This window comes from Equus quagga, chromosome 3 (assembly GCF_021613505.1).
Source record: "Equus quagga isolate Etosha38 chromosome 3, UCLA_HA_Equagga_1.0, whole genome shotgun sequence".
In the NCBI taxonomy this organism is placed as follows: domain Eukaryota; kingdom Metazoa; phylum Chordata; class Mammalia; order Perissodactyla; family Equidae; genus Equus; species Equus quagga.
In genome coordinates, this window is record NC_060269.1 from 12,097,310 (window position 1) to 12,124,755 (window position 27,446).

General features: G+C 35.4%; 1 protein-coding gene across 2 annotated transcripts; it reads left to right on the plus strand.

Annotated features, from left to right (window-relative positions):
* Positions 1–27,092, plus strand: METTL14 (methyltransferase 14, N6-adenosine-methyltransferase subunit). Of its 2 annotated transcripts, none has more exons than XM_046657137.1 (11): positions 1–216; positions 4,002–4,090; positions 4,747–4,834; positions 5,949–6,029; positions 6,937–7,024; positions 11,159–11,249; positions 12,739–12,880; positions 16,464–16,556; positions 18,758–18,874; positions 20,007–20,217; positions 25,484–27,092. In XM_046657137.1, the coding sequence occupies exons 1-11, from the start codon at positions 151–153 to the stop codon at positions 25,786–25,788; spliced, it is 1,371 nt and encodes a 456-aa protein (XP_046513093.1). In that variant the 5' UTR covers positions 1–150; the 3' UTR covers positions 25,789–27,092. The 2 variants fall into 2 exon arrangements, with proteins under 2 accessions (XP_046513093.1, XP_046513094.1); XM_046657138.1 differs by lacking the exon at positions 1–216 and adding an exon at positions 3,520–3,607.
* Positions 27,093–27,446: the final 354 nt, after the last annotated feature.

The following is a 27,446-nucleotide window of genomic DNA, read 5'->3' on the forward strand; positions in this document are numbered from 1 at the left end:
CGGAAATACCCATTGAGGAAAGGAGAAGGGATGCCTGCGGTCTCAGTCTCCTGACGAATCTTGTATTCCATAGACTCGGAAGAAAAATTGGGCGGGGATTCATCCGCTCATTGCCAAGTTTTCGGGGTAGGGGAAAACGGGAGTTGGGACATGGACAGCCGCTTGCAGGAGATCCGGGAGCGGCAGAAGCTACGGCGACAGCTCCTCGCGCAGCAGGTCCGCGGCAGGGAGGGATCCCGAATGCGCGTGCGCGGCCGCCCTCTTTCCTCCGCCTGCTTTCTCTGTCGCCTTCCTACCTGCTGCGGTGCAGTCGTTTCTGGTCCCGAGACCCTGATCCGTGGACCTAACCAAACCTGTTTGTTCTCAACTCCCGCGGTGCCCTATTTTCCATTTTGTGTGGCGATCACTGTGGTGTTGCGAAACTGAACGCCACTGTTGGTCTTTAGCCCCCTTTTTGGAATGTCCGCCAAGTGTCTGGCACAGCTCAATGATGGGGATACAGAGCTTTGGTCTTTGTGAATAAATTACCGCAGTTCACGCAAGGAAAAATGACTCCTTATCCCCTAAATTTCTCTTCATTGTTTAAATGGTATTCTCTGTCCTACCTGTCCTTTCTTGCCTTTCCTCGTAGTCCGCAACTCGAGATTGTGGCTTATTGTGAAATAGGTTTACAGTATTTTCTTTCGGATCATGTTTAAAGACTGCATTGGAAGTAGCTTGAGTGTAAATTTTAGATTCTGCATCTTGTGTATTTCATCCGCTATGGTATGTACAGTATCCTCGTCATCGCCCTCAGCTAATATTTAATTCACGCTCTGTATCAGTCAGGATAAACCCCTGATACAAGTAGCATTCTCTTCACTTATGAAATAATGAAACAGAGACTCTAGAAGTTAAGTCATTTTTGCCCCGGGTCACTCACTGCTGTGCCGGAAAATTGAACCCAGGCTTGTTTCTCCAAACCAAAGCTTGTGTTCACTGCATCTTCTGTGTGAGTACGTTAACACTTGCTGATTAGTAAAGTACACACGCAGAAAATACAGATGGTGCATACCTCTACTTAAAATCAGAGGTTGCATTTTCCATTCTACCATTCTTTCAGATCAGTAAAAGTAATGGAAATGCTCATAGGCTTTAATGAGGCATCTTACTGTTATTTTTTCAGTAATAAATATTGATTATAGTAAATGGAGGTCTGAAGCCTGTCGTCTTCTATGATCTGATGAAAAGATTTATGGTATAGTGTTAAAAATGTGGGAATTTAGAATCAGATCTGTTGCTGTCTGCGCGGCTTTGTGATCTTGGATAAATCAGGTATCTTTTCTAAGCCGCCTGTTCCCCAACTTCTTTTATCATGTTATCTTCAGATAGGTTCAGTAGCTCCTTGTTGTCACCAAGGAAAGTTCTTATGCTTTAGTGTTGAAACCTATTTAACTCAAAATATATTCATAGAACAGTTATTTGTTGAGGGTTTTACTGTGTGCCAGGGGCTCTAGTAAGCATTGGCAATTCAGCTATGAATAATTAGTCCCTACCCTCAGAGAGCTTCCAAAGTGCATAAAATTTAATAATGGCTGCCATTTCAGTCCTTCGTATGTGTCAAGACTGCTAAGCTTTTTACATACATTATCTTCGATTATACAAGTCAGATGCTATCTTCATCTTATCGAGGAAGAAAATAAAACTTAAAGAATTTAAGGTACATGCTGAAGGCCACAAAGCTGGTAAGTTTGCAAGCTGCAGTTCAGGCCTTTCCATGCTCTTTCCAGTACACCTAGCTGCCTCCTGGTCTTCAGGTTGGCTAGGAATCGTTCCACCTAAGTAAAGATGTCCGATATAATCAGTGACAGACTTCACTTTACCAACTGATTTCAGCTTTTCTTTCACTTACTTTTCTCTGTATGAACAAGACAGACTGGTTTATTATTGGTTTGTGCAATATATACTTTACTATTTTTTTAAAGATTGTTCTCCTTCTTTCTGATTTCCTTCTATCCCCTGTGGCATAGCTCAGGTCAAAACTTCATGATGAAACCTATCCCAGTCTCCCTGGCTCAGGCTCTTCTTCCTTTGAGTTTTCAGTGTCCTTATTATTGAGTCTACTGCTATATATTACCTGTTGTCACACAGAATGTAAACAGTTGGAGTGCAAAATCTGCATTTAATTTCGGTTAGGTTAATCTTTTATCCTAACTGTTTCTTGCCCAGAGTAAGGTTTTAATAAATGTTTGTTGACTGACAAGCTCTTAGAGTAGAGCACAACTCAATGTGTATGATTTGCTTTTGTCTTCTGGAAGAAGACACTGGATGCAGACCATAATGGTGGCAGTTGATGCTACCACCAGCAATTTACATCTGCTTTTCATGTAACTTATGGCTTTGTTTCAGAAAATCATATATGCTTTCAAATAATACCAAATTGACATAATTATTCAAATAATGTGTTTGGTGGTACCATGATGGAAAATCTATTATTCACTTACTCCAATCATTCCACAACTTTTAAAAAATGTTTGAGCATGAGAAGAAAATTATATATGTAAGCAGAATTTTGATTTAAAGCAGTTCTCTTGTAATACATTGAGTTCTAATTTAGGCCCTAGTAGGAAATCTCATTGGTTCATTCACATATTTATTGACCATCTACTGTGAGTCAGACATTATAGTAGCTGCCAAACATATAGATATCAATAGGACAGACAGAGTTCTTCCCTTCAGGGGGCTTGCATTTCAGTGGGGGATAGGTAAACAAAAGTAAGTTGATAAAATAATTGAAGTATACAAATAACATAATTGGGAGTTGTGATAGAGACTGTGAAACAATAAAAATAGGGAGTAAACAAAAGTAAAACATGAAATTATTGAAAATTGTATTAAGTGCTATCATCTGATTAAGGAAATGGGGAGATACAAAGGAGAATAATGGTAGGAGGCTACCTGTTATCTATAGGTACAGTGTTCATGAAAGAAACTTCTTTGAGGAAGTAACTTATACTCATCTGAGAGAGGAGTCAGTCATGGGAAGAAGATTAGATAGCGTTCCAACTATGGGAAGCAGATGTGTCTTCCGACTAAAGAGAGTAGGGATCAGGAAGATTTTTATGGAGGAGTTAACATTTCAGGAACAGTTGATGAGTTGGAAGAGATTTATCATTGGAAAAACTTTAGGGCAGTCATGAAGTGGGTAGTCTAAAAAGGCAGTGGCAGTTGTTGAAGATCAAGACTGGGGACTTGCAGCTTTGATATTTAGTATGCCTTGTCCCCTTTCCTGAGCAAAAGGGACTATTTAACACAGATTTCCTCATGCCCTTCTTGTGCTTAAAAATATTAAATGCTTCCTCATGGCCTATAAATTGCATTCTCCGCTTCTTGGTTTGGCTTTTAAAGTTTTCCATGAACTGAGCCCACTCTGTGCAGGCAGCCTTATCTCAACTAGTAATTTGTTTATATTTGTTGTATTTTGCAAAATTTCCCCAATTGCCAACCAGAATTTGCATTATCATTTTTTAGGTATTAGTAAAGTTCAATATTGTGCCTACAATAATTATATAAAGACTTGGCTTGAATGAAAATGGATGGATTTTTATTACAGCATGGGATAAATAAGGTATAATATGTGAGCTGATGGATGCAGCATGTTTAACATGATGCCTGCCACACAATAAACACTGGAGTTAGCTGCTTTTTTGTTGTTATTGCTGCTACTACTAAATAGTGTTTTATTATTTACTTTAAAAGTAGGCGATTGGCTGAAGTTAAGTGTCTTAATTTCAAATATAACTAAGAGCTTAAAATGCTTTTCAGCTGTCACAAATCATTCTTAATTAACATGGTTTTGTTCCAAGTATTTCCAGTTTTTCCTGTGAAGTAATTAATCCATTTGCCTGCTGAAGTTGTTACAGGTTTATTTTTTTAAACTTGATGTATTAAATGCTGCTGCAAATGGCTGGAAAGGTGGTTCAATGCATTGTGATCTAATTTTTCATTTTCGCCCTTTCTAGTTGGGAGCTGAAAGTGCCGACAGCATTGGTGCTGTGTTAAATAGCAAAGATGAGCAGCGAGAAATCGCTGAAACAAGAGAAACTTGCAGGTCAGTTGAATAATTTATTTTTAGTGACATGTTCATAGTGTGAAAGGATCATTGTTTTAATAAATAATCCTAGGTATGAAGTATATTTTATCACAAGCATCAAAATAAAGATTTCATAAATATTGGTTTTTATGGTTAGTTTGTGGATAATGAAATAATTATTTTCTGAATATAATACGTTCTCATCTATAAACTAGTTAGAAATGGAATGTTAGACTAAGAATTAGCTTATATACCATAAATAAATAATTATATTTTAAAAATTCTTATAAAAGAAAACATACTTTACACAAAAAGTGGTATTCATTTGATAGTTTGTAAAGCATTTCAGGATTTTTCAGTATTCTGGTTATCAATTTGAATATCAGTTTTGCTCAAGACCAATTAGAATGATACATAATGTAGAAGTTTCTTTTTGCTGTACATCCCTTATAAAAACTTATTTTCTTATTTGGTTGCTTTCTCATAAAAATAAAGCACAGAACTATGAGTCAGGTTGTGTGACTTTTTAGATTTATAAACTGGGTGAATAGATACTGTTTAATCAGGGAAAATTTGCCTTGTTCTGTTTTATAGCCTCTTGTTTAATATTGTTAATAGATGCGTTTATACATCTAGTGTATGTTTGTGTGTGATACTTCAGTTTTAATTTTCAGGGCTTCCTATGATACCTCTGCTCCAAATGCAAAACGTAAGTATCAGGATGAAGGAGAAACAGATGAAGACAAAATGGAGGAATATAAGGCAAGTAGAGAATGGGGCAGTTTTATGGTCAAGAAAAAATAAATCCTTACAATAATAGATTCTTATCCAGGAAAACAAATCTGATGGAAAGCTGAATTTTAAAGTGTCTAAAATAATTGTTAGTAGCACATGTATAATCAGTTAAAGTAAGACCTTTATATCAGTTTCCTCGTTTTAACGCAAGAGGCGTGTGGATTGTTAGGTGGCATATTTAAAGCAGTTAGCATAATGCCTAGTAAGCACTAGACAATAATATTCTTAAATAACAGTAAGGAGGTGGGTGTATCAGAAACTTTGGATAATTGGGTCACATTTTGAGAGGCTATAATACTATCTTTTTTGAGTGGTGTTAATTCCATGTTAACAATATAGGATAGTACAGTTAAAATATTTTGGAAACTCATGGGCTAGACAGCAGCGTAGAACCATTTCTGAAAGAAACCCAGGAAAAAAGCACAACTTCTAAACTTGTAATTGCAATATTTAGTTGAAAAGAAAGTATTATGGATGAAAAGCCTATCTCCATTTTTTCAAATTAATTATTGTACAACTGTATTTAGTGGAGAAGAGAATGCATAGTTTCAATAAATCTCTAGAAGTTCAATGATATAATTACCTAATCTCATGAATATAGTCTTGTGTGGTGCATTTTGATATATGCTAATATGTAACTTAAATATTTGTGATTGTTTTAGGTCAAACCATATACAATGCCTAATATCTTAATATTTTTGATCTATAAAAATACTGGTTACATATGGTTTGATCTAATTTACATAAAATTACCTCATTGGTGGTCATATCTTTCATGATTTGAGCTAAATTCTAATATTTATAGTATTACATATGAGATAATTCTAGACATTTCAGTCAACAGAATTGGTAGTTACAGACGATTATTATTGATGAGAATGAAAAGGAAATTTTTATTTTATTGTAAATATAACTAGTATGATGAGAAAGCAAAGACTTCAATGTTTGAGTTTAATGGTAATTCAAAAAATTTATTGTTAGGGAAATAAAATATTTATATTGAGTTTTAATACTCAAAATATCATAATACATAAAATATTCCTCCTGTACATAAAATGTCTTCTTAATTTTCTTTTCTAAGGATGAACTAGAAATGCAACAGGAAGAAGAGAATTTGCCATATGAAGAAGAGATTTACAAAGATTCTAGTACTTTTCTCAAGGTAAATAAATAATTTTCAGATCTTATAGCTTTTCACATTTTAGCTCTGTGCCTGAAAAGATTTTAAATACTTATTTGTTTTCAAGATTTTTTTGAGTTATTGAGGGATCATTATTAAAAAGATGATTTAAAATTATGAAATATTCTTCTAAAACTTAGCTTTTTAGGATGAGATAATGCTATATTAATGTTTATAGCTACTGAAGAGGAATACTATCACTTTAGTTGTAGTGTTTTCAAATATTACTAATTTTTTTATCTATCTATCAGTCAGCTTATATTTTGTATGGCCTTATAATAGAAAACAAAATACAGTAGTCCCCTTTTATCTTTGGGTTTGCTTTCCACCGTTTCAGTTACCTGTGATCAACCACGTTCCAAAAATATTAAATGGAAAATTCCAGAAATAAACAATTTGTAAGTTTTAAATTGTATAGTATTCTGAGTAGTGTGATGAAATCTCGAGCCATCCTGCTCCATCCCACCTGGGACGTGAATTGTCCCTTTGTCCAGAGGCTCCACAGTGTATAGGCTGCCCACCCGTCGGTCACTTAGTAACTATGTTGCTTATCAGATCGACTGTCTCAGTATCACAGTGCTTGTGTTCAAGTAACCCTTATTTTATTCAATAATGACCCCAAAGCGCAAGAGCAGTGATGCTGGCAATTCGGATATGCCAAAGAGAAGTTATTGTTGTTAATCTTTTATTTTGTCTAATTTATAAATTAAACTTTATCATGGGTATGTATGTATAGAAAAAACATAGGGTTTGGTACTACCTGTAGTTTCAGGCATCCACTGGGGATATTGGAACGTATCCTCCACTGGTAAGGGGGAGCTCCTGTACAGAGATAGTGTATCTGCCATCAGAGTGAATGCTGTTAATTTAATTTTGATTTTTTCTTTAGGGAACACAGAGTTTAAATCCCCACAATGATTACTGCCAACATTTTGTAGACACTGGACATAGACCTCAGAATTTCATCAGGGATGTAGGTATGTCAGATTTGTTGGGAATATGCTGTTGCTGACTCTTGATTACATGCATGCAATTTATCCATTTTGTGGAGTATTTCTAATAACATTATTTTCCCCTTTCCATCCTCAGTATTTCTAGTACGCCCTCTTTTTCCATCAAGCAGTGTTACTGTTTTCCTTCTTTCCTTCCTCCCTCGCTCCCTCCTTCCCTCAAATCAAAAGGAAGGAAGGGAGAGCTTCTTCCGTTTGAGTCTGTGACTATCCCTGCATTTTTGTTTGACCTTGACTTGTTCCTTCTTCGATGTTCTTCCTTTCCTTATGGAGATCTGATTTCTGACCTATATTTTCCTTCTCTCTAAAGAGCTTCTTTTAACATTTCTTGCAAGGCAGATCTGCTGGCAACAAATCCTCTCAATTTTTATTTGTCTAAGAAAATCTTTATTTCTCCTTTACTTTTTTTTTTTTTTTTTAAAGATTTTATTTTTTCCTTTTTCTCCCCAAAGCCCCCCCGGTACATAGTTGTATATTCTTCGTTGTGGGTCCTTCTAGTTGTGGCATGTGGGACGCTGCCTCAGCGTGGTCTGATGAGCAGTGCCATGTCCGCGCCCAGGATTCGAACTAACGAAACACTGGGCCGCCTACAGCGGAGCACGCGAACTTAACCACTCGGCCACGGGGCCAGCCCCATTTCTCCTTTACTTTTGAAGGATAATTTCACAGAGTACAGAATTCTAGGTTGATTTTTTTTTTTCTTTCAACACTTTAAATATTTCCCTCCACTCTTCTTGCTTACATGTTTCTGAGCAGAAGTTGGATATACTTCTAATCTTTGTTCCTATATAGGTACAGTGTTTTTTCCCTCTGATTTCTTTCAAGATTTTTTTTTATCTTTGATTGTAGTTTGAAAATGATATGCCCAGGTGTAGGATTTTTTGGCATTTATCCTGCTTGATGTTTTCTGAGCTTCCTTAATCTGTGGTTTGATATCTGACATTAATTTGGGGAAATTCTCAGTCATTGTTTCAAATATTTCTTCTGTGCCTCTCTCTCTTTCTCCTTTTGATATTTCCATTACACCTGTTACACCTTGTGTAGTCCCACAGTCCTTAGATATTCTGGCCCTTTTTTTTCCTTCAGTTTTTGTTCTCTTTGCTTTTCAGTTTTTGGGGTTTCTATTGAGATATCCTCAAGCACAGAGACTCTTTCCTTACCTGTGTCCAGTCTACTAATAAACCCATCAAAGTCATTATCCCTGAATTTTTAAAAATAGCTTTATGGAGATAATTAATGTACCACATAATTCACCCATTTAAGGATATAATTAAATTTTTTTTAGTATATCCACAGATTTGTGCAACCATTACCACAATCTAATTTAAGAACACTCCCCTAAAGAAACCCAGTACTTATTAGCAATGAATTCCCATTCCCTCCCTCTCGTTGGTCCTCCGGCCTTAAGTAACCACTAATTGACTTCCTGTCTATCAATTTGCCTTTTCTAGATATTTCATAAAAATGGAATCATACAATATGTGATATTTTGTGACTGGCTTCTTTTACATAGTATAATGTTTTCAGGGTCATTGATGTTGTAGCATATATCAGTACTTTATTTCTTTTTATTGCCAAATAATACTCCATTGTATGTATATACCACATTTTGTTTATCCATTTTTTTGAATTGTTTCCATTTTTTGGCTGTTATAAACAATGCTGCTGTGAATATTCATATAAAGTTTTTGTGTGAACATATGCTTTTATTTCTCTTGGGTATATATCTAATGGAACTGTTGGGTCATGTGGTAACTCCGTGTTTAACTTTTTGAGGAACCGCTCAATTGTTTTTGAAAGCAGCTGTACCATTTTACATTCCTACCAGCAGTGTATGAGGGTTCCAGTTTCTTCTCATCCTTGATACTTAGTGTCTTTTCGATTACAGTCATCCTAGTGGATAGGAAGTAGTATTCCATTGTGGTTTTGATTTGTATTTCCCTAGTGACTAATGATATTAAGCATCTTTTCATGTTTATTGGCCATTTAAAAACCTGCATGGAGAAATGTCCAAACCGTTTGCTTATTTTTAATTGGTTATTTATCAGACATTTGGGTTGCAAGTATTTTCTCCCATTCTGTGGCTTGTCTTTTCACTTTTTGAAGGTATCATTTGCAGCACAAAAATTTTAATTTTGATGTAATCCAATTTATTTTTTCTTTTGTTGCTTGTAAGCAACATTGCTCTTGAAGTAAAAACTGATTTTAATGTTTTCATGAGCAAAATTTAGATGTAGCTATAAAAAGTTAGGATAATGCTAAGTGAAATAAGCCAGTCACAGAAGGACAAATATGCATGTACTTATAGAGGTACCTAAAATAGTATGTGTAATATGATAATACATACACTTTTATGACGTACCTAAAATAGTCAGACTCATAGAAGCAGAGAATAGAACAGTGGTTATCAGGGGCTGGAGGGAGGGGAAAATAGGGAGTTGTTCAACTGGTATAAGGTTTCAACTATGCGAGATGAATTAGTTCTAGGGATCTGCTGTATAGCATAGTACCTGTAGTTAGCAACTGTTGGCTGTAGTCAACAATACTTTACAAATTTGTTTAGAGGATAGGTCTCATCCTACGTAAATGTTCTTACCACACTCACACACACATACACATACATAGCCCCCAGAGGAACACAAGGATACTTTTGAAGGTGACAAATATGTCTTGTTACCTTGATTATGGTGATGGCTTCACAGGTGTATGCATATGTTCAAACTCATCGAACGGTATACATTAAATATGTGTGTACTTTTTTATTTATCAGTTATACTTAAACAAGGCTTTTTTAAAAAAAAGTTGTCGTATAACCAGATTTTGTTATCAACCGTTCCGCTTTGAAGGCATCCTTCCCCAAGGCAAAGAAAATGTCCTTAGGAAACTGTTAAGGGTTGAGAAGTTGCCCCTTAGGTTTTGTAGATAATTGAGAGCTGACTCTACCGTGATTGAAACCTGACTATAATAAAATCTTCAAACTTGTTTTATTTGAAATTAGATCTGTAACCACTGATTGAGGAGGCTTTACAAAATCTTTTACTTTTACTTTTTGATATGAAAATTGCTAATATGTACTTTCGGTTTTCAAATTAAGATGTTTACATAATTTATGTTGCTATGAATGTGCTGCTTGTGGGGGGAAAAGAAGAGCTTTTAGGAATATTTGATAGTCAAAGCCCTAGGTACCCCTACAGTTTTTTAAACAGGCATTATGCCCTTTTACCTAAAATCTGTTCTGAGGCACAGAGATCTAAAATATTTTTGAGGACCTGGGAACAATGAATCTCCTGTTCTTAAGTGCCCTTTGTGGGACTTGTAGATGGTTTTCAAGGTCCTAAGCCTAAAAGCATATATATGAGGATTTGGTTTGTAATAATATGGAGATGTGAGATCTTTAAAACTATAAATATTGATGTAGGAAATATTCTTAGAGAAGGCATCTTGTCCTGGAATTGGGAGTTCAGTTTAGATAAGTAATCAGAGTGAGAGCTAATCTACTGTTAGGGACTGGTTATCTTCTTAACTGGATGTGTTCTGGGATTGTATCCACAAGGCATAGCCAATTAATGTAAGATCATTAGCAGTATTTCTCTCACTCTAACTATTCTTTGTCTCTTCCTGTACCTAATCATAAAGAAACAAAAGAACTATTCATTTTCTCTGCTTTGGATAACTATCTAATAAGCTAAGTAAAAGTCTCAACAATCACTAGATTCTTTAGGAGGAAGAATCTTTTTAGTTAAAAGAAAGGGGAAAGAAAGCATGATAGAAAGGCAGTTTTTTGAGAACAGAGTGGCTAAACTTGATGCTATGAGCAGATTATTTAACTTAATAATAAATATGAGAAATTAAATGGTTTATCGACTTGAACTGGGCTTTAGGACATCTGGGTTTTTGCCTGCATATGGAATTAGGGTCAGTAAGTATGAACTGTATATATGAAATGTTTAAAAATACTCAAAATTAACTTTTCCTAAAGGATATGAAAATAAAGTGGTGTGTGTGCGTTGTTTTGTTTGCCTGAGAGGCTCATAGCCTCTGAATTCACTGATAGTAACATGAGTTGTATTAAAATTAGAACTTACTGTTTTTCCTCCTCAGGTTTGGCTGACAGATTTGAAGAATACCCTAAACTGAGGGAGCTCATCAGGCTGAAGGATGAGTTAATAGCTAAATCTAACACTCCTCCTATGTAAGTGTTTTTTTCAATTACTCTTTGTTCCCAACACAGGCTCAAAATGTCAATTTTTTTATCCTGTAACCTTTCTGTTTGAAAAAAATTCAGCACGTTTATAAGTTAACACACTCTGTTTCTTCTTTATAGTAAAATATATTAGTTTGAAACTCCAGTATTGAGTACACAGTAGGTTCTCATTTAATTTGTTTTCAATTTTCTAGATAATTTGCTTAAAGTGTCTTTAAATGTGTTTTTCTTAGAAAATCATTCATGTTTGTTGTATTCTTGAATTTCTTAAAATGTTTTTAAATAACTTTTCTTCTCAAAAAGTAATTTATTTATTGGAGAAAGTTTAGGAAACTCAGATAAAGGAAAAGAAGAAAATAAAAACTCATCATAACTCAGCATCCAGGGATACTATTCTTAACATTTTGGAATATGAAAATTCATTTTAACCTTTGGTAAACAGAATAGTGTTTTCCTCAAAAATGGGTGTAATGTCTTTGAAGTTGGAGAATATGTTTATTTCACATTTAGCCTACTTTGAACGTTTTGCACATTGAACAATTTGCTAAAACGTATACTATTAGTGATTAGAAGAACCACGAAGAAGTCTGAGTATGTGGGGAAAAATGTTAGCCAACTCTACTGTTCATCCAATTTAAAAGACTTATATCTGAAGTGTTTTTTTTTAAACTATATCACTCTAGCATATCAGAGATTTGTTTACATTTTTTTAAAGATTTTATTTTTTCCTTTTTCTCCCAAAGCCCCCCGGTACATAGTTGTATATTTTTAGTTGTGGCATGTGGGATGCCACCTCAGTCTGGCTTCATGAGTGGTGCCGTGTCCGTGCCCAGGATTCGAACTGGCGAAACCCTGGGCCACCGAAGCGGTGTGCACGAACTTAACCACTCAGCCACGGGGCTGGCCCCTGAAGTATTTTATATGTAAAGTACTTTCACACTATGTGGAAATAACCCGTCAGTAGAAGCTATTAGTAATTTATACTAGGTAACTAGAAAAGACTATTAATATGAACAATTTTAATAACAAACTAATGAAAGAAAATTATGCCATTCTTTAGAAGCTGCTTTTCAGAAGGAGGAATTTAAAACTTACAGACGAGTAGTTTTCCTAACCTAACTAAACAGTTGAGAAAAAAGTAATGTGATATTTCTTAGAAAATTGAGATGATAATGGAAAGGGCTCTGAGACTCACATCTGAGTACAGATTTCCAGTGTAAAAATGAGAGACATTTATATTCTGGGTGTAAATGGGGGAATATGATTTTACTTTGTAGTGTGAATATATCCGTCTCCTAGTGGAGAGCACGGGTAGATACTCTCTGTACTGAAGAAAGATGCCCTTCCATCAAGATATCAACAATTACCCCGTGCTTATGTCCTAAATAGTGTTTAGTAATATTTAAGAAATTTCTTTCATTACCATCTGTAAGATACTGGAAAATCTCTTACTCACTTTTGTGCTTTAATCAAATAGGTACTTACAAGCAGATATAGAAGCCTTTGACATCAGAGAACTAACACCCAAGTTTGATGTGATTCTTCTGGAACCCCCTTTAGAAGAATATTATAGAGAGACTGGCATCACTGCTAATGAAAAATGCTGGACTTGGGATGATGTATGATGAAACTTTCTACATTGTAATGAATTATTATTTTTCACATAAACGTATGTTTATTTGATCAGAAAGTAAGATTATAAATATCACCCCTACGTTTTAGGAATCATAAATATAGATTTATAGTATATATTGTGGCTGAAGGTCCAAGGTACACTAACAAATATTACAGTATCTTTAGTTTGATTCTTCTTTTTGAGGCGAAAGTTGAGCAGGTAGTGAGTAAATAGTCTCTAGAAGACTCACAATTCCAGTCTTAGAGTGCTTGGATGTACAGCTGGAAAAGTCTAAAGACACAATGGTTGATGACTCATTCTGCATTTCGTTAGTTTTAGTAACATGAGAGTATAAATACATGTATATATAAAACGTGATTTCTGCTCTTCAAGGAACTTAGAAAGTGGATAAAAAGGATATATCATTTCAGTATAATGTAATTGTGATAAAGTTATATTTTCCTATTCAGTATAATGTAATTGTGATAAAATTTTATTTTCCTAAATAAAATTAAGCAAGCTGATAACTTCAGTTAGTTACATAAAGTTTTTATGTTTTTACTGGTCAATAATAAAAATAAATCATTATTGAGTACCAATCTGTACTAGGCAATGATACTTTGGCGAGATCTTGTGCTGGGGCTTGAGGGGAAGAGTTAGGGATGACTCGAAGATTTGAGTCCTGGGCTAAGTGGACTGAGTTATCAGCAGTCGAGAGAGAGTGAATTTAGGAAGAAGAGCAGGATTAGAGGGTTAGATAATAAGATGTTGATTTTGAGGTGTATGTGAGACAGTCAAGTAGAGGTTGTAATAGGAAATGAAACTCAAAGGACAGGCGGATCTGGTCTCAAAATATAGATTTTAGAGGATTAGCACATTAAACCTGTGAGAACAGTTGAATTTGTCCTAAGATAGTGTCTCAATTAAGGTAAAATGTGGATTGACAGTAAAGCCTCAGGAAACTTTACATTTAGGAGGCACATGTCAAAGAGATGTGAAGAGAATGGGTCAGAGATGAATGAGGAGAACTGACAGAGTGTGATGTCAGGGAAGCCAAGGGAGTAGAGAATTTCAAGGAGATTCTCAAGGGGCATTGAGCCCAGAGGAGAGGTAGAGAAAGGAAAGGACTACAGAACTCTAAGACTGGTGTTGCCCAGGAGACGGCTTTGAATCCCTGCATGTCTTCTGCTGAGTTCATGGTAGTTGCCGTTGTTCAGATTATTTATTCCTCTTCAAGATATACCTCCAGTTCTTCTGCCTTGGAGCTTTTCCCAGCGGCTTCAATACCTCTGGCACTTTTATTTTACATTTGTATGGCTCTTATCACTTTAAAAGCATCCCCCACCCCATGATAAATGTAGTCTGTGCTTATTGTTGAAATTCAGGAAAGTATACAATATATAGTATTTCCAAGACTTAAGGGTGAGGATTTAACTACTCTTGATATATATTGCTGAGAAGTTTTCCAGGTACATTGCCCAAATTTATGTTCCCTCCCATAGTGTTTAAGACACATCTATTCCGCCATATCCTCATCACAATTGATTAATAATATAAAAACAATCGTGGTCAGTTTAGTCAAAAGAAAAGAAAATTGAAAAAATAAATCTCATTATGTCTTTGATTAGTAGTTAGGTTGTACTTTATTTTCTCTAGCTCATCTCTGAGGTTTGGTCATTGAAGGCACAAGAGCTCCAATTATATGTGACAAACTAAGAGACTTTGAAATAAAGGAATTCCATTTTATATGCATATTCTTGATTTTAGTTTAATTTCACTGAACAGCTCTGGCTGGCATATTGAAAAGTTTTGTCTGGCCCCAGAGCCCTAAGCTCTTTATCTTTATGTGATAATATCCTAAAGAAACTGCCAGTAGTTAATATAATAAATAAATGTAAATAAGACAAATATTTGGCTTTCACAAGTGTTCTTTTCACCTTAGAGAGTCAGTAGTGGTCAGTGTGTTTGGGATAAGGCTATAATCACTTATTTGCAATTCCAACACTAAGCATTTAGAATTGTAGTATTAAGAGAATAATGTGCTTAATGCTTTTCACTAATGTGTGTCATCACTTATCTTTAGCTATACCACATATAAATGTTATGTAGGAATGTGTGTGTGTGTTTTACATATTTATCCTTTTATTTATTCATTTTCCTATAAGAATATCAGATGAGGAGAGATTTCAAGACTTAAATAGTTTGAAGTATGAAACTGAATAGGTTTATACATATTGTAACTTACGTCCATTGTTACTGTCAAATAATGTTTTTCTACCTAGGTAAGTTAGAGATGATACGGTTATAACTTAAATGGATCTGTTATTCAGGTAGATGTTAAGATTTTTCTCAATACATGAAACTAATAATATTTGCTTTATCCATGGTCTCTGAAACTTTTTAACTATGACAGAAAGCTGGAAGAAACAGAATACCATATAAAATGGTAGCTTTTACAGTCATTTGTACGAGTATATTGTATTCCCCAAATTTAGTGATTTAATTTCTTTTTCCCCCCCAGACCCCCCCAGGACATAGTTGTGTATTCTGGTTGTGTTTGTGTGTGCCCTGGGTTGTGCCATGTGGGACGCTGCCCCAACATGGCCCAGTGAGCACCCAGGACCTGAACCGGCGAAACCCTGGGCTGCAGAAGTGGAGCGTGCGGATTTAACCACTGGGTCGTGGGGCTGGCCCCTAGTGATTTCATTTTTGAAGAACTTTTTTCTTAAGGTGACACACTCAACACGTACAAGGCAAACAGAATTACAGACTATGTTTTTTTGGCATTTCAGACTTAAAATAGTCATTATAATAAAATATGTATACTGATTTATTTTATCTAGGACTCTTCTATAGATATTGGAAGCCAAGTCTTCCTCAAACATTTGTTGCTAAATTCATTTTCATTTTGCCCCTAACTTTGGGATAATTTAACCTCTTTTTATTTCAGTTTCTTTTTCTGTAAATGGTAAAAAGTTGCACTCAAAGCTACATCTTATAAAATTCCATAATCCTATAAATAGGGTTTTCTATAACCTCTTTCCATATAAAATCAAGTGTATCTGTGTGTATGCATGCACGTGTGTGTGTGTTGTCTTAATCCAGAATAAGAAAACAACAGTAGGACAAGTCTTGTTTTGTTTTTTAAGAATGTCCTTTATTTATTTTTTGCTGAGGAAGATTCACCCTGAGCTAACATCTGTTGCCAATCTTCCTCTTTTTTTTTTGTTTGAGGAAGGTGAGACCTGAGCTAACACCTGTGCCAGTCTTTCTGTACTTTATATGTGGGCTGCTGCCACAGCATGGCTGACAAATGGTGTAGGTCTGTGCCTGGGATCCAAATCCACAAACCCGGACCACTGAAGTGGAGTGTGCTAACCCAATCACGATGCCACAGGGCCGGCCCTGACAGTAGGACAAGTTTTAGGATAAAATTTGTGTTCCATTATATTTCCTAGGGAAAATTAGTACATTTAAAGAACTCATCTACTGAAAGTCCTGATAGACCTCATAATGGTTGTTCTTTTGGATTTAGGGTGAAGGGGAAACAAAATACTCTTATGCAATATTGTTTTGGTTTCTTCTAGATTATGAAGTTAGAAATTGATGAGATTGCAGCTCCTCGGTCATTTATTTTTCTCTGGTGTGGTTCCGGAGAGGGATTGGACCTTGGAAGAGTGGTAAGATGGTGTCTTTTAAAGTGGATTTTTAAATTCATAAGACAAAATAGAATCCAGTATGTTACATAAGAGGTGCAAAGATTAATGTTATTTTGTCCTTCGTTTCTTGAATAGTACTAAAATATTCAGAAGAAAATAAAGTGTTCAGAAAAGAACGTACAAATGGTAGTTGCCTGTAGTTAACTAGCACTAGGGAAAAATAAATCAAGCTATAATTTATTACATCTGCAGGAAGACGACAGTGTAGAGATTGGAAACTAAATTAAAGCACAAAAAGAAGCTGCGTAGTATCATTTACTGCTCACTGTGAGTGGCTAAAAAGTATTCTGAATAGCAGTAACTCCTAACTTCCAAATAGAAGCCAAATCAAATTGAACAAATAACACAGCATCTGGAACACATAGCTTGAATGAATGAATGAGAGTGAGAGAAAACTTATAGCATCTCAATTTTTAAGTACCTGATATTTAATTGTATTTCAGAACTTTTTCTTTTTTGACTGGTGTATTTTGGATTTTTAAAGACAAAATAACATATGCTTTTTTGTTTAAGAGTAATGGGAGCATTGTGGCTTGGTATCAGGAGTCAGTTTTGGTCTCAATTCTGCTGTCCAACAGTGAAACTTTGTGTAAAGAGATACTTACTTTTGTGGGTGTCAGTTTCCTCACTTCTTATTGGATGATACTTTTCATTTTTAGGATATATTACTTGTTATACAGCCAATGATCTCATTTAGTTCTAGTAATTTTAGGAGGTGTCCATTTGACAGGTGAAGAATTAAAGTAGGATTATATTGAGATAAATTTGTGTTCAACTCCTGAAATTCTACAGTTACTTTGTATTGCTTGTATAAATAGCAATTTGAGAATGGTGGATAACATCATTGCTTCTATTATTTATTAACTCCAAGGTAAGACTATAACTGTATTCCAGCTGGGTATCTATTTTTTTGCTGGCTCCTCCCCAAGATGCTATGGAAAAGCTAAGAAAATGGAAGCATACTGCATATTTTTATAGGTGTATTGCTGTTTACCTTTATTGTCTCCAATGTGTGACTTTGGGCTTTCCTCCTATCCTGCAAATTAGGTTGAAAGTGATTAGGAGGTTTTGTCTTATTTGCTTATGATTGCAATTAATTCAGCATGGGAAATACTCTTGTGCTTTTGGTAAATGGATTAGGGAGGGTGTGTAGGACTTATGCCCTTGTGGCATTTAATGAGCATCCAGTACAAAACAAATATTTGACAACAGGAACAGATGTTGAACTTGACTTTTGAGATTTTAAAATAAAAATCCAAGTTTTATTTTGAGTTGTATCTCACTTGACACAAGAAGAGCGTTTCCGAAAAGTGCATGTTTTATGTCCCACTGTATCTTTCTGTGTACTCCCTCATAGTACTAGCAACATTGTACTGCACAATTTACTTAGGTCCTCCTACTTTGCTCTTCAATCAGCTGGTGGTAAAGACTATGCCTTCTTCATGTTTTTATTCCCAGCGGCTAGCCAGCACCTACATGTGGTAGGCCCTCAAAAAGCCACTCTGATTGACATATTAGCTAGTGTTTGCCGTATGTTCATATATAACAGATTCTAGGACACTAAGGTTCAGATCTCTCTGTTTTCTAGATTATGTAAAGGTAAAAGTAAAGTGTTACCTAATAAAGAGATATACATATCAATTTTAAATCTTTGAATTTTTTGAGTTGTTGGTATTAAATACATAAAAATAGCGTTTTATAAGCCTCTCATTTGAAAAGAAGTTATCAATTAGAACATTTTCAACAATTTTTAGCTTTGTCAAGGATAAGAAATCGAGGTGACAGGAATCAAATTATCTTTTAAATTATTTTATGATTAAAGAGTAGCTGAGTGTTTTCTTAGGATTTAAAACTCACTTTCCATTGATGACAACAGAAAGTCATATTAAAGAACTGAAGTATTATGTAATCTTTTCTGTGTTTTGATATTCAACCATATATGGTATATTAATATCCAAAAAGTGTATATGTATTCTGTATAATCACTATATTTAAAGACAAGTACTAATTTCTTTTTCTCTAATTCTGCACTAAAACAAATTTACTGTTACATCTTGGAATTTAGTGTCTCAAACCTCTAGGAAATGTTTTAATGCTAGTTGGTTAAGTATTGTTTATTTCTTTTAGCTAAGGATTTCTTTTTTTAATTCTTTCATTTCTAGTGTTTACGCAAGTGGGGTTACAGAAGATGTGAAGATATTTGTTGGATTAAAACCAATAAAAACAATCCTGGGAAGACTAAGACTTTAGATCCAAAGGCTGTCTTCCAGAGAACAAAGGTATTGCCTTTATTATTTTGTTTTCTTTGTTTTCATTATTTTCTCTGAAGCTTTTCCACATGACTGTATAGTGTTTAATTAATTTTAGTGGAAAGGTCCTTTTCTTAGACTTGTACAAATGGCATCGAGCTTTGCACTGATACATCCAAGTCAATTTTAAAATATTCACTATGTTCGATCAACTCCACTGTGCTGGAGAAGGTAATTTATATTCCTATGTGCCCTAAACTGCTATTATTCTAAGTCAGATATGGGCTTTTGATACCTCTGACCCCCCCAGAGGGTTTTTTTTCCCTAGGCTCAGAAAAAAGAGATGGCACCAAGACTCACAGCTGCCCAGCTTAGAGGCATATTTCTCTCCTCTTCCCTTCTTTTTCCTACATCAGAACCCTGAGAACCTCTGCTTCATATGACTGCCCTGCTAGTATCAGGCTTTACTAGTTGTCGTCCAGTCTTTCACTCTTCAGAGAGCCACTGGTGGGAGGGTCTTTCTTATTAAGTCTTTCTTGGACTGGAAAATTCTTTTGAAGGTTCTTTTGAAGGGTAACCTATGTCATCCTTGCTACTATTGGTTCATGGAGTCAAGTGATAGATTAAATTTACTTAATCCATACTGCTGCCATCCAGATTAAATAGAGAAGTTCAAAAAACAACAACAAAAAAAAGAAAATTGTTTGATTTTCACATTTACTTATATTATGTAGAAGTCTATATGCATGTTTGAAGTTTCCCTCTCCATATAAAAAGGCTTGCATGTTGTATATAGTTTTGATCTTAGCTCATAAGAGGCCCAGTATAACATCATTTTAAGATTCCAATGTCAAGTACCATGTTTCCATAACTGGTGAAAACAAGTTATTATCAAGTGTTGCAGAAGAAAAGACTCCATGGTCATTGACTCAGTTCTAAATCGTGGGCCCTACGTTTAAGACTCTCATGTCAGTCTTCCCTGGCAATCTTCCCACATTCAGAGATCCAGGTTTTCCTGTTGAATTTTTGCCCCTAGAACTATATCCCCAAATTCAGAGAAACGAGGATTGTTTGAGAATTGGGGATATTGGAAATATAAAATCTTGTGAAATATGACTGTTGATGAAAAGATAATAAAGAATCTGCTCTTATTGTTATTTAGGAACACTGCCTTATGGGGATCAAAGGAACTGTGAAGCGTAGCACAGATGGGGACTTCATTCATGCTAATGTTGACATTGACTTGATTATCACAGAAGAACCTGAAATTGGCAATATAGAAAAGCCTGTCGAAATTTTTCATATAATTGAGCATTTTTGTCTTGGTAGAAGACGCCTTCATCTATTTGGAAGAGATAGTACAATTCGACCAGGTAGGACCTCAGAAAAATTTTTTAAAAAACTTTATGGTTTCTTGGTATATAAGTGTCAAGAAATAGCACACAGAGCTGTGTAAAATAAAATTCTTATGGGGGCCGGGCCCGTGGCTGAGTGGTTGAGTTCGCGCACTCTGCTTCGGTGGCCAAGGGTTTCGCCAGTTTGGATCCTGGGTGCAGACCCAGCACCGCTCATCAGGCCACGCTGAGGCGGCCTCCCACATAGCACAACCAGAGTGACCTACAACTAGAATACACAACTATGTACTGGGGGACTTTGGGGAGAAGAAGAAGAAGAAAAACTAAAAAAGATTGGTAACAGATGTTAGCTCAGGTGCCAATCTTAAAAAGTAAAGTAAAATAAAATTCTTATGATGTGTTTGCCTCCTCTTGTTGCTGTGCTTCCAATCTGCCAAGCTCATTCTTGTCTCAGTACTCTTCCAGGGCCCTATCTCCTTCCGTTCAAGTACCTGACAGACCTTTCCTCACATCCCTGTCTAAACCAGCCAGCTTCGCGCTCCACGCCCCTCCTCCTGCCACTCTTTCGCATTAATCTCTCTTCTTTTTCTTCTTGGCACTTATCTGAATTATAGGTTCATTTGGGCATATATTTATAGTGAGTCTCTCCAGCATGCAGTCTCATCGAAGGCAAAGATTGTCTTTTTCCTTTCTAGCGAGCATTCAGATCATTCAGAAATATTGTGTTGAATGAAGAAATGCATAAATGAATGATTGAATAATCCTGTAAAAATAACCATACTATTTTGAAGTATAGATCTTGGCTTATTAGAAACTAAAATATCTGGCTTGTTACCTTACGTGTATGGTGGTGGTGTCTTTTCAAAATTTTTACTTTATGCTAAATCGGTATAATGTGAATTTACCATTTTGGAAAAAAAATGAGTAGAAAATTATTAGACTGTTACAGATTAGGATTTTCTTTTAGAGGGCGCAGCTTTTATTTACAAAGTCTTGTTGAAATGACAGCATGTTCTGTTTTCTTACTTTCTCAGAGAATATAAAAGTAATTTTTAAAAACGTTGAATCATTTCAGTCACAATATATAAAAGCAATCAATCTGTTTGGCCTTACCATGTTAGAAATATGATTTAAAGATGGAAAGAATCAGAATCTTGTTAGTTTTAAACAGTCTCCATTTTACAAAAAGTAAGAAAAAGTTGAAGAAGTTATAGTAGAATAATTGGCCTTCAGAGTACCTGAGAATTTAGAAGAAACTGATGTTCATTCTAAAAAAAAAATCTTTAAAGTGGCCTTAACTGGTATGTGTAACATAATCCATCCTCCTCACCCTGCCAGCGCAGCAGCTGTTTCCTTGTGGGTGTGCTTTGATGAACACAATAACTTGAAAATATTGCAGTTATAGAAAGTGATGGTCTCAAATTTCATAAAATTATGTGAAATAAAGTAAAATTGAAGTCTCTTTACAAAGAAGTTTTGTGTGTGTGAAATGTATACTCTGTGGTTTGGCTTTAGAGAGAACGTTCATCCTATATTTAAAAATAAATGTCTTTTCTCATGGCAGTTTGTTATTCAGTATTGTGTTGCTTAAGTTATCATTTTGTTACTGCTTTTTGGCTTAATATTGTGGTCAAGCAACATACACCAAAAAATTTCACTTGTAATTTGTTGAAATTTTTGATAATTTGTTCCAGCTTTCTTTTGGTTTGTGTTTGCATGGCATATTATTTCCATCTTTCTACTTTCCATCTTTCATATCTTTACATTTAAGGTGTATCTCTTGTGAATAAACATATGGTTAGTTTGTCATCCATTTTATCTTCTAACTGAATTGTTTAGCCAATCTATATTTAACATAATTCCTGATATATTTGGGCATAAATTACCAGCTTACTGTTTGCTTACCTCTCAGTATCACCTGTTCTGTTGAATCAAGTATTCTTTTATTATTCCATCTTTCTTTTTATTAGCTTGTTAGATATTCTTTTATTTTTCCTTCAGCAGTTGTCTTGGACATGGCAGCATGCATCCTTGAATTATTAAAGTCTAAATTAAAATAGTCTATTTTAAAGTGTGGGAATGCTATGGTTTCAACTTTATAGGTTCCTTATTTTTTTTAAACCAATATTTGTCAATATGTATACAGTTGATTCTAAGTTTTTATGTACATAGTATATATACAGCTGTAAACAAACTTTGAGTTATTTAGAGTTCCTCTGCATATGTATGTGAACAGCATGTTTGGAAGTTCTGTGCATGATTTTATTCTCGTATCGAAGGAAAAACATTTTGGCAGCAGAGCTTCTGACAAGCAAATGTTTCCTCTTCATTGGCTTAAAAGACAGTAATGCCAATAGATACTCTACTGGAGGGGTGTATTTTTCAGGAAGTGTAGATGTCCATATATACTGAATATCAAGATTATGGCTTTAGTGTTTGAGGAAATAAGGAACAGATTTTTCTCTTCCATCATTAACCTGTCCTACCCAAAAATAGCTCCCAAATCAGGGAACAATCTCTAGTGGCAACTGCTGTTTAAAGGAAGTAGAAAACTTTAAAGAAAAGGCAAAACTATTTCAAGAGTAAAAAGAAACATCAAACAGATGGTAATCTTTTAATACTAATTGAAAAATCAGTGTAACAACATTAAGGAAAGTTTTGAAGAGAAAAAAGATTCAATCTCACTACCTCCAAGAATTATTTTCATTTTTTACATAATACTTTCCAGTCCTCTTGTAAATGTAAATTTTCACAGAATTGTAGTCATCATTTTGTGTTCTTGGTATTATGTCAAATATATTTCTACATTTTAAATGATTATTTATAATCATTTTAATGGCTTTATAGCATTGCTTTAATTAAAGTGTTTGTTTTTAAACATGAGTAGGAGAACCTAAGGAGTGGAGGGAATAGTTGAGTGTAGTTACAGGTAGAAGCATAAGCAGCAACCAAAATAGAGATTTTGCTTGATGCCAGTTTTTACTTATAACTAATATTTGATGAGGTGGTTCTCCATCCGTTTAGCTGTGGCCACTTTACCCACTTTAGACGATACGTTATATCTTTCATCCTTCTATCTGTAGCTGTATCAGTTGAACAAAGTCTTAGAGATACAGATGTTATTTTTTTGCTTGTAAATTATCATCTGATTTCTTTACTCTTGCCCATTCTTGCAAAAATTATTTTAGTATTAGCTACAATAAAACAAAATTAGGAAGGAAAATCTGCTTGGGGAAATTAGAAGTGGTTGGGGGCTAACCAGGTAAATACTACTAGGAGCAACTGAGAGAGGTCTGCTCGAGAGGCCTTAATTTATTTGGGTTGAATCCTCAAATACACTTCTTCCTCGAGGAGTTAGTCTAAGGTATATCACATATACCTCAGGAATCCCATTTACTATTGCTTTAAAAGATTTGAGAATTGCTATATGTGTCAAATATGCTGAAGCTAGGCTATTGTAAATTTACTTGGTTCTTAGTAATACTTTTAGAAATTGTAATAAAATGTTGCAGTGAAGAATTTGTGGGTGGGAGGTGGAATCTGTTGCAGTTTACTCTGCAAAGATTTGCATATTTTATTTATGTAAGAGGCAATATGGCATGAAAGAGACAGTATTAGCTATTTTTATTACATCTTTAAATTTTCTTCCTTCTTACCCCTTGTTTGTGTGTTGTGTTCCACAACACCGCATACATGCCCTAAAACAAACTGGAAGGGAGCCAGTAAGACTGTCACAGGTCAGTTGTCAGTGAGACCACATGGATGTGCAACATGCTCTTTATCTCATTGGTACTTCTCTACTGATCAGGGTATCTACTAGATGATACGTAAAAGGCACATTATAATTTACCTATTTTTCTCTTCAAATATAACAATCTTATTGTATATGCAGTATTAGATACTGATTTTTTTAAATGATGAACAAAATATTGTACAAAAATGGCTACTACGTTTTAGAATGTGATCCTCGTAAAATTTTGCATTTTATAGCATTTTATGATGAATCTGTTATTCTAAGAAATAACCTTGAGGATTATGGGAGAGAAATATTGTGAACCTAATTTTTCAGATGAAGAACCTGATTCTTAGAGATTACTTAACCTGCTCTAAAGGAGCCCGTGTCTCTTGTAGCACTACAGGCAATTTCCAGTTTTCTCCCAAAAGACATGTCACCTATAAGAATCACCAGGCATGAGATATCTATTGTGCATTTACAGTTAATTTGTAGTTCTTCCCATTTCAGATACGGTGTAGTCAGTCAGAAATCATCCTCATTATAAGCAAAGTTGTCTAGTAGTGTAGTTAACAAAAATACCTTTTTACCTGTAGAAGTACAGTGTGCACTGGAAATTCTGAGAGTGAAATTATTTCCATGTCATGTAGGATGTATATTTGCATTGGATGTTGGAGGCTGGAATTTTCAGCAGGTTGACAGGATAGAAAAGAAAACAGGCACAGAGGTGGAGATGGGTATGGAAGCAGTTACTATAGCGGTTCATTGTTCACACCTTTCGTGAAGGTGCCATGAAAAGCATTAATGAGAAATGTGAGTGGAAAGTTAGTTTAAGCCTCATTATAAGAGACCTTAGATTCCATATTTATGAATGTGGGCTTTGTGGAAGGCCCTAGAAGGTTGCACAGAGAAGTGACATGTTTTAAGTTTTGCTTTAGGCTTTCCACTTGTAGAGGGAGGAGAGGTTGGGAGAGCATTACAGCATATATGTATGTCTGTTACATGTGTAGGGGACTGGCCCAGTAGAAAAATAAGGCTTAAATTTGAGGGTGACAGTAGAAATGGAAAGATAGGAATGAATAGGAGCAACATGGTGTAGTGGTTGAATTTCTGGGATCTATCAATCGGGTTAACGTTGCGGTTGGGAAGAATCGAGGTAAAAGTTGGTTCCAGGATTTTAATCAGAAAACAATGGTACCACTTCCACAAGTAGGAAGGTTATATAAAATTTATTAAATTTTCACTGAGCCCAAACTCAGTGTAGTGTATAATATTTTTTTTTCTAAGTGCTGTTCTCACAGAATGTGAAACATGGATGGAGACAATGAGGAAACTATATTACAAAGGTTACAATCTAGGGGGAGAAACAAGATGTATGCATATGAAATCTTTATGACCATGATTAAGGACCATGCATTCTATAAAAAAGATCAATATTGGGTGAGTGATAGGGACATCTTTAAGAATGCATTGGAGATTTGAAATAGCTCCTAAAGGATCAATAAGAGAGAACTGAAAAGAAAGGCTAATCCTTTTTTCCCTTCGTTTCAGGCTGGCTTACAGTTGGACCAACTCTGACGAACAGCAACTACAATGCAGAAACATATGCGTCCTACTTCAGCGCCCCCAATTCCTACTTGACTGGATGTACGGAAGAAATCGAGAGACTCCGACCAAAATCCCCTCCTCCCAAATCTAAATCTGATCGGGGAGGCGGAGCTCCCAGGGGTGGAGGAAGAGGTGGGACTTCTGCCGGCCGTGGACGGGAAAGAAATCGATCTAACTTCCGAGGAGAAAGAGGTGGCTTTAGGGGGGGCCGCGGAGGAGCACACAGAGGTGGCTTCCCACCTCGGTAATTTTTTAAGACCCCGATCCTGTTAGTGCCCCTCTATCTTCTTTATTGTAGTTTGAATTTCAACTGGGAGATTTATTTTAGAACTCACTTCCAGCTTGCACTTTGCTTTAGTTTCTCCAGGCTGCAGGAATATCTTAGCCAACCTCCCTGCATTTGTCACACACGCTGTCTAGTTTTGTCTGGGATAATCGAGTCATCCTGGCTCATGTCATGTGCATGTAACCGAACAGAACGGAACAACACAAATACCTTCTCTTTCAGAGACTGAACTTATTCTGATAGATTCCAACTAATTACAAAGGCTTTTGCCTTTTACAAATAGTTGAAGTGAGCAGTGAAGAAGACCCAATCTGTTGTATCACACTAGTGCTCACCGTAGTTGGTAAAGGCATCCTGCCACTGCTGTCACAGCAAATGGCAGATGTTTGGGCGCCCTGATGGAACAGAGTTGGGACAGATGGTAAACTTCTGTTAGGGTTTTAAAAACATTTTCTTGATGAAATAATAAAAAGAGACATATTTTCTTTCTTTTTAAAAATCTTAAATAAACTTAGATATAATTTGACTACAGAAGGAATTGAGAGACTTTAAACAAAATCATCGCCTCCCAAATCTAAATCTGATAAGGGAGGCAGAGCTCCCAGGGGTGGAGGGAGAGGTGGAGCCTAGTAGGCAGACTTGAAAAAGGGAAAAAAGCTCATCCTCATCTCAGTTGTATAGCTACAGGTGACTGAAATCATGCTTCCTGAGAAGCAAATGAAGACAGATATCCAAGTGCTAGAACTTTGCTGTGGACTTGAACTTGGATTGACTTTCAAAGCAGTTTCATATTCCTTAGCAAAATAAAAGAAACGGAGGCAATAACAGAGATATCTGGTTATCAGGTACTTGGTTTAAACATTTGGGGGAATAAAGTACTTGGTGATGAGGAAATGACATACATCTTTCAACTTGTTATGGAGAAAACTTAATGTACAATTAATTACCGAAACCCTCAACTTAAGAAGACAGCTTAGAAAATGGCACTCCAGTTGCCTTTTATTAAAACCATACGGTGTGGTGTTTTTCAGGGACTGGCTTTGCAGATCTGTTACTTGTATAAGACTTTACGCTGTCATTTCTCTTTCTATACTGTAACTCATGTTTTAAATGAATTTGAATGAAATAATATCATCGTTCTTGATAAATGTATTTTTTATTTTGTGTATGATTTTTTCTAATGAAACTTAAAACCTTTGAAATTTGGGAGTCTGTTTTCTGTAAGTGGAGTTGCTGTTGTTACCAAATGAAAAAGGAGTGACCTGAGATCTGGTTCTACTTTTGGTTTGTGATGCATTTTAGTGGCCATTCTGTGCTTCTCATTGGCTCATATTACACCTAAAGTGAGGTTATATTTTACCCACTAAAGACTCAGTTTGCAGATAAGGACTCAGTTATAGAAATAGGCTTGAGATCCCTAAAAGCCTGATGAATTTAAGTTGCACAACCTGTTAGTACTTTCTAGTACAGAGAGCATTTGACTAATGCCTTTCTTGATGTAGATATGATGTGTCAGTTAGAATTTTTACTGAAATGGTGGTGTATTTTCAACTTCAACAATTATAAATTATCTAGAGAGAAAACTGTTTGTCAAAGTTGACCTGAGAATGAGGAGGGTAT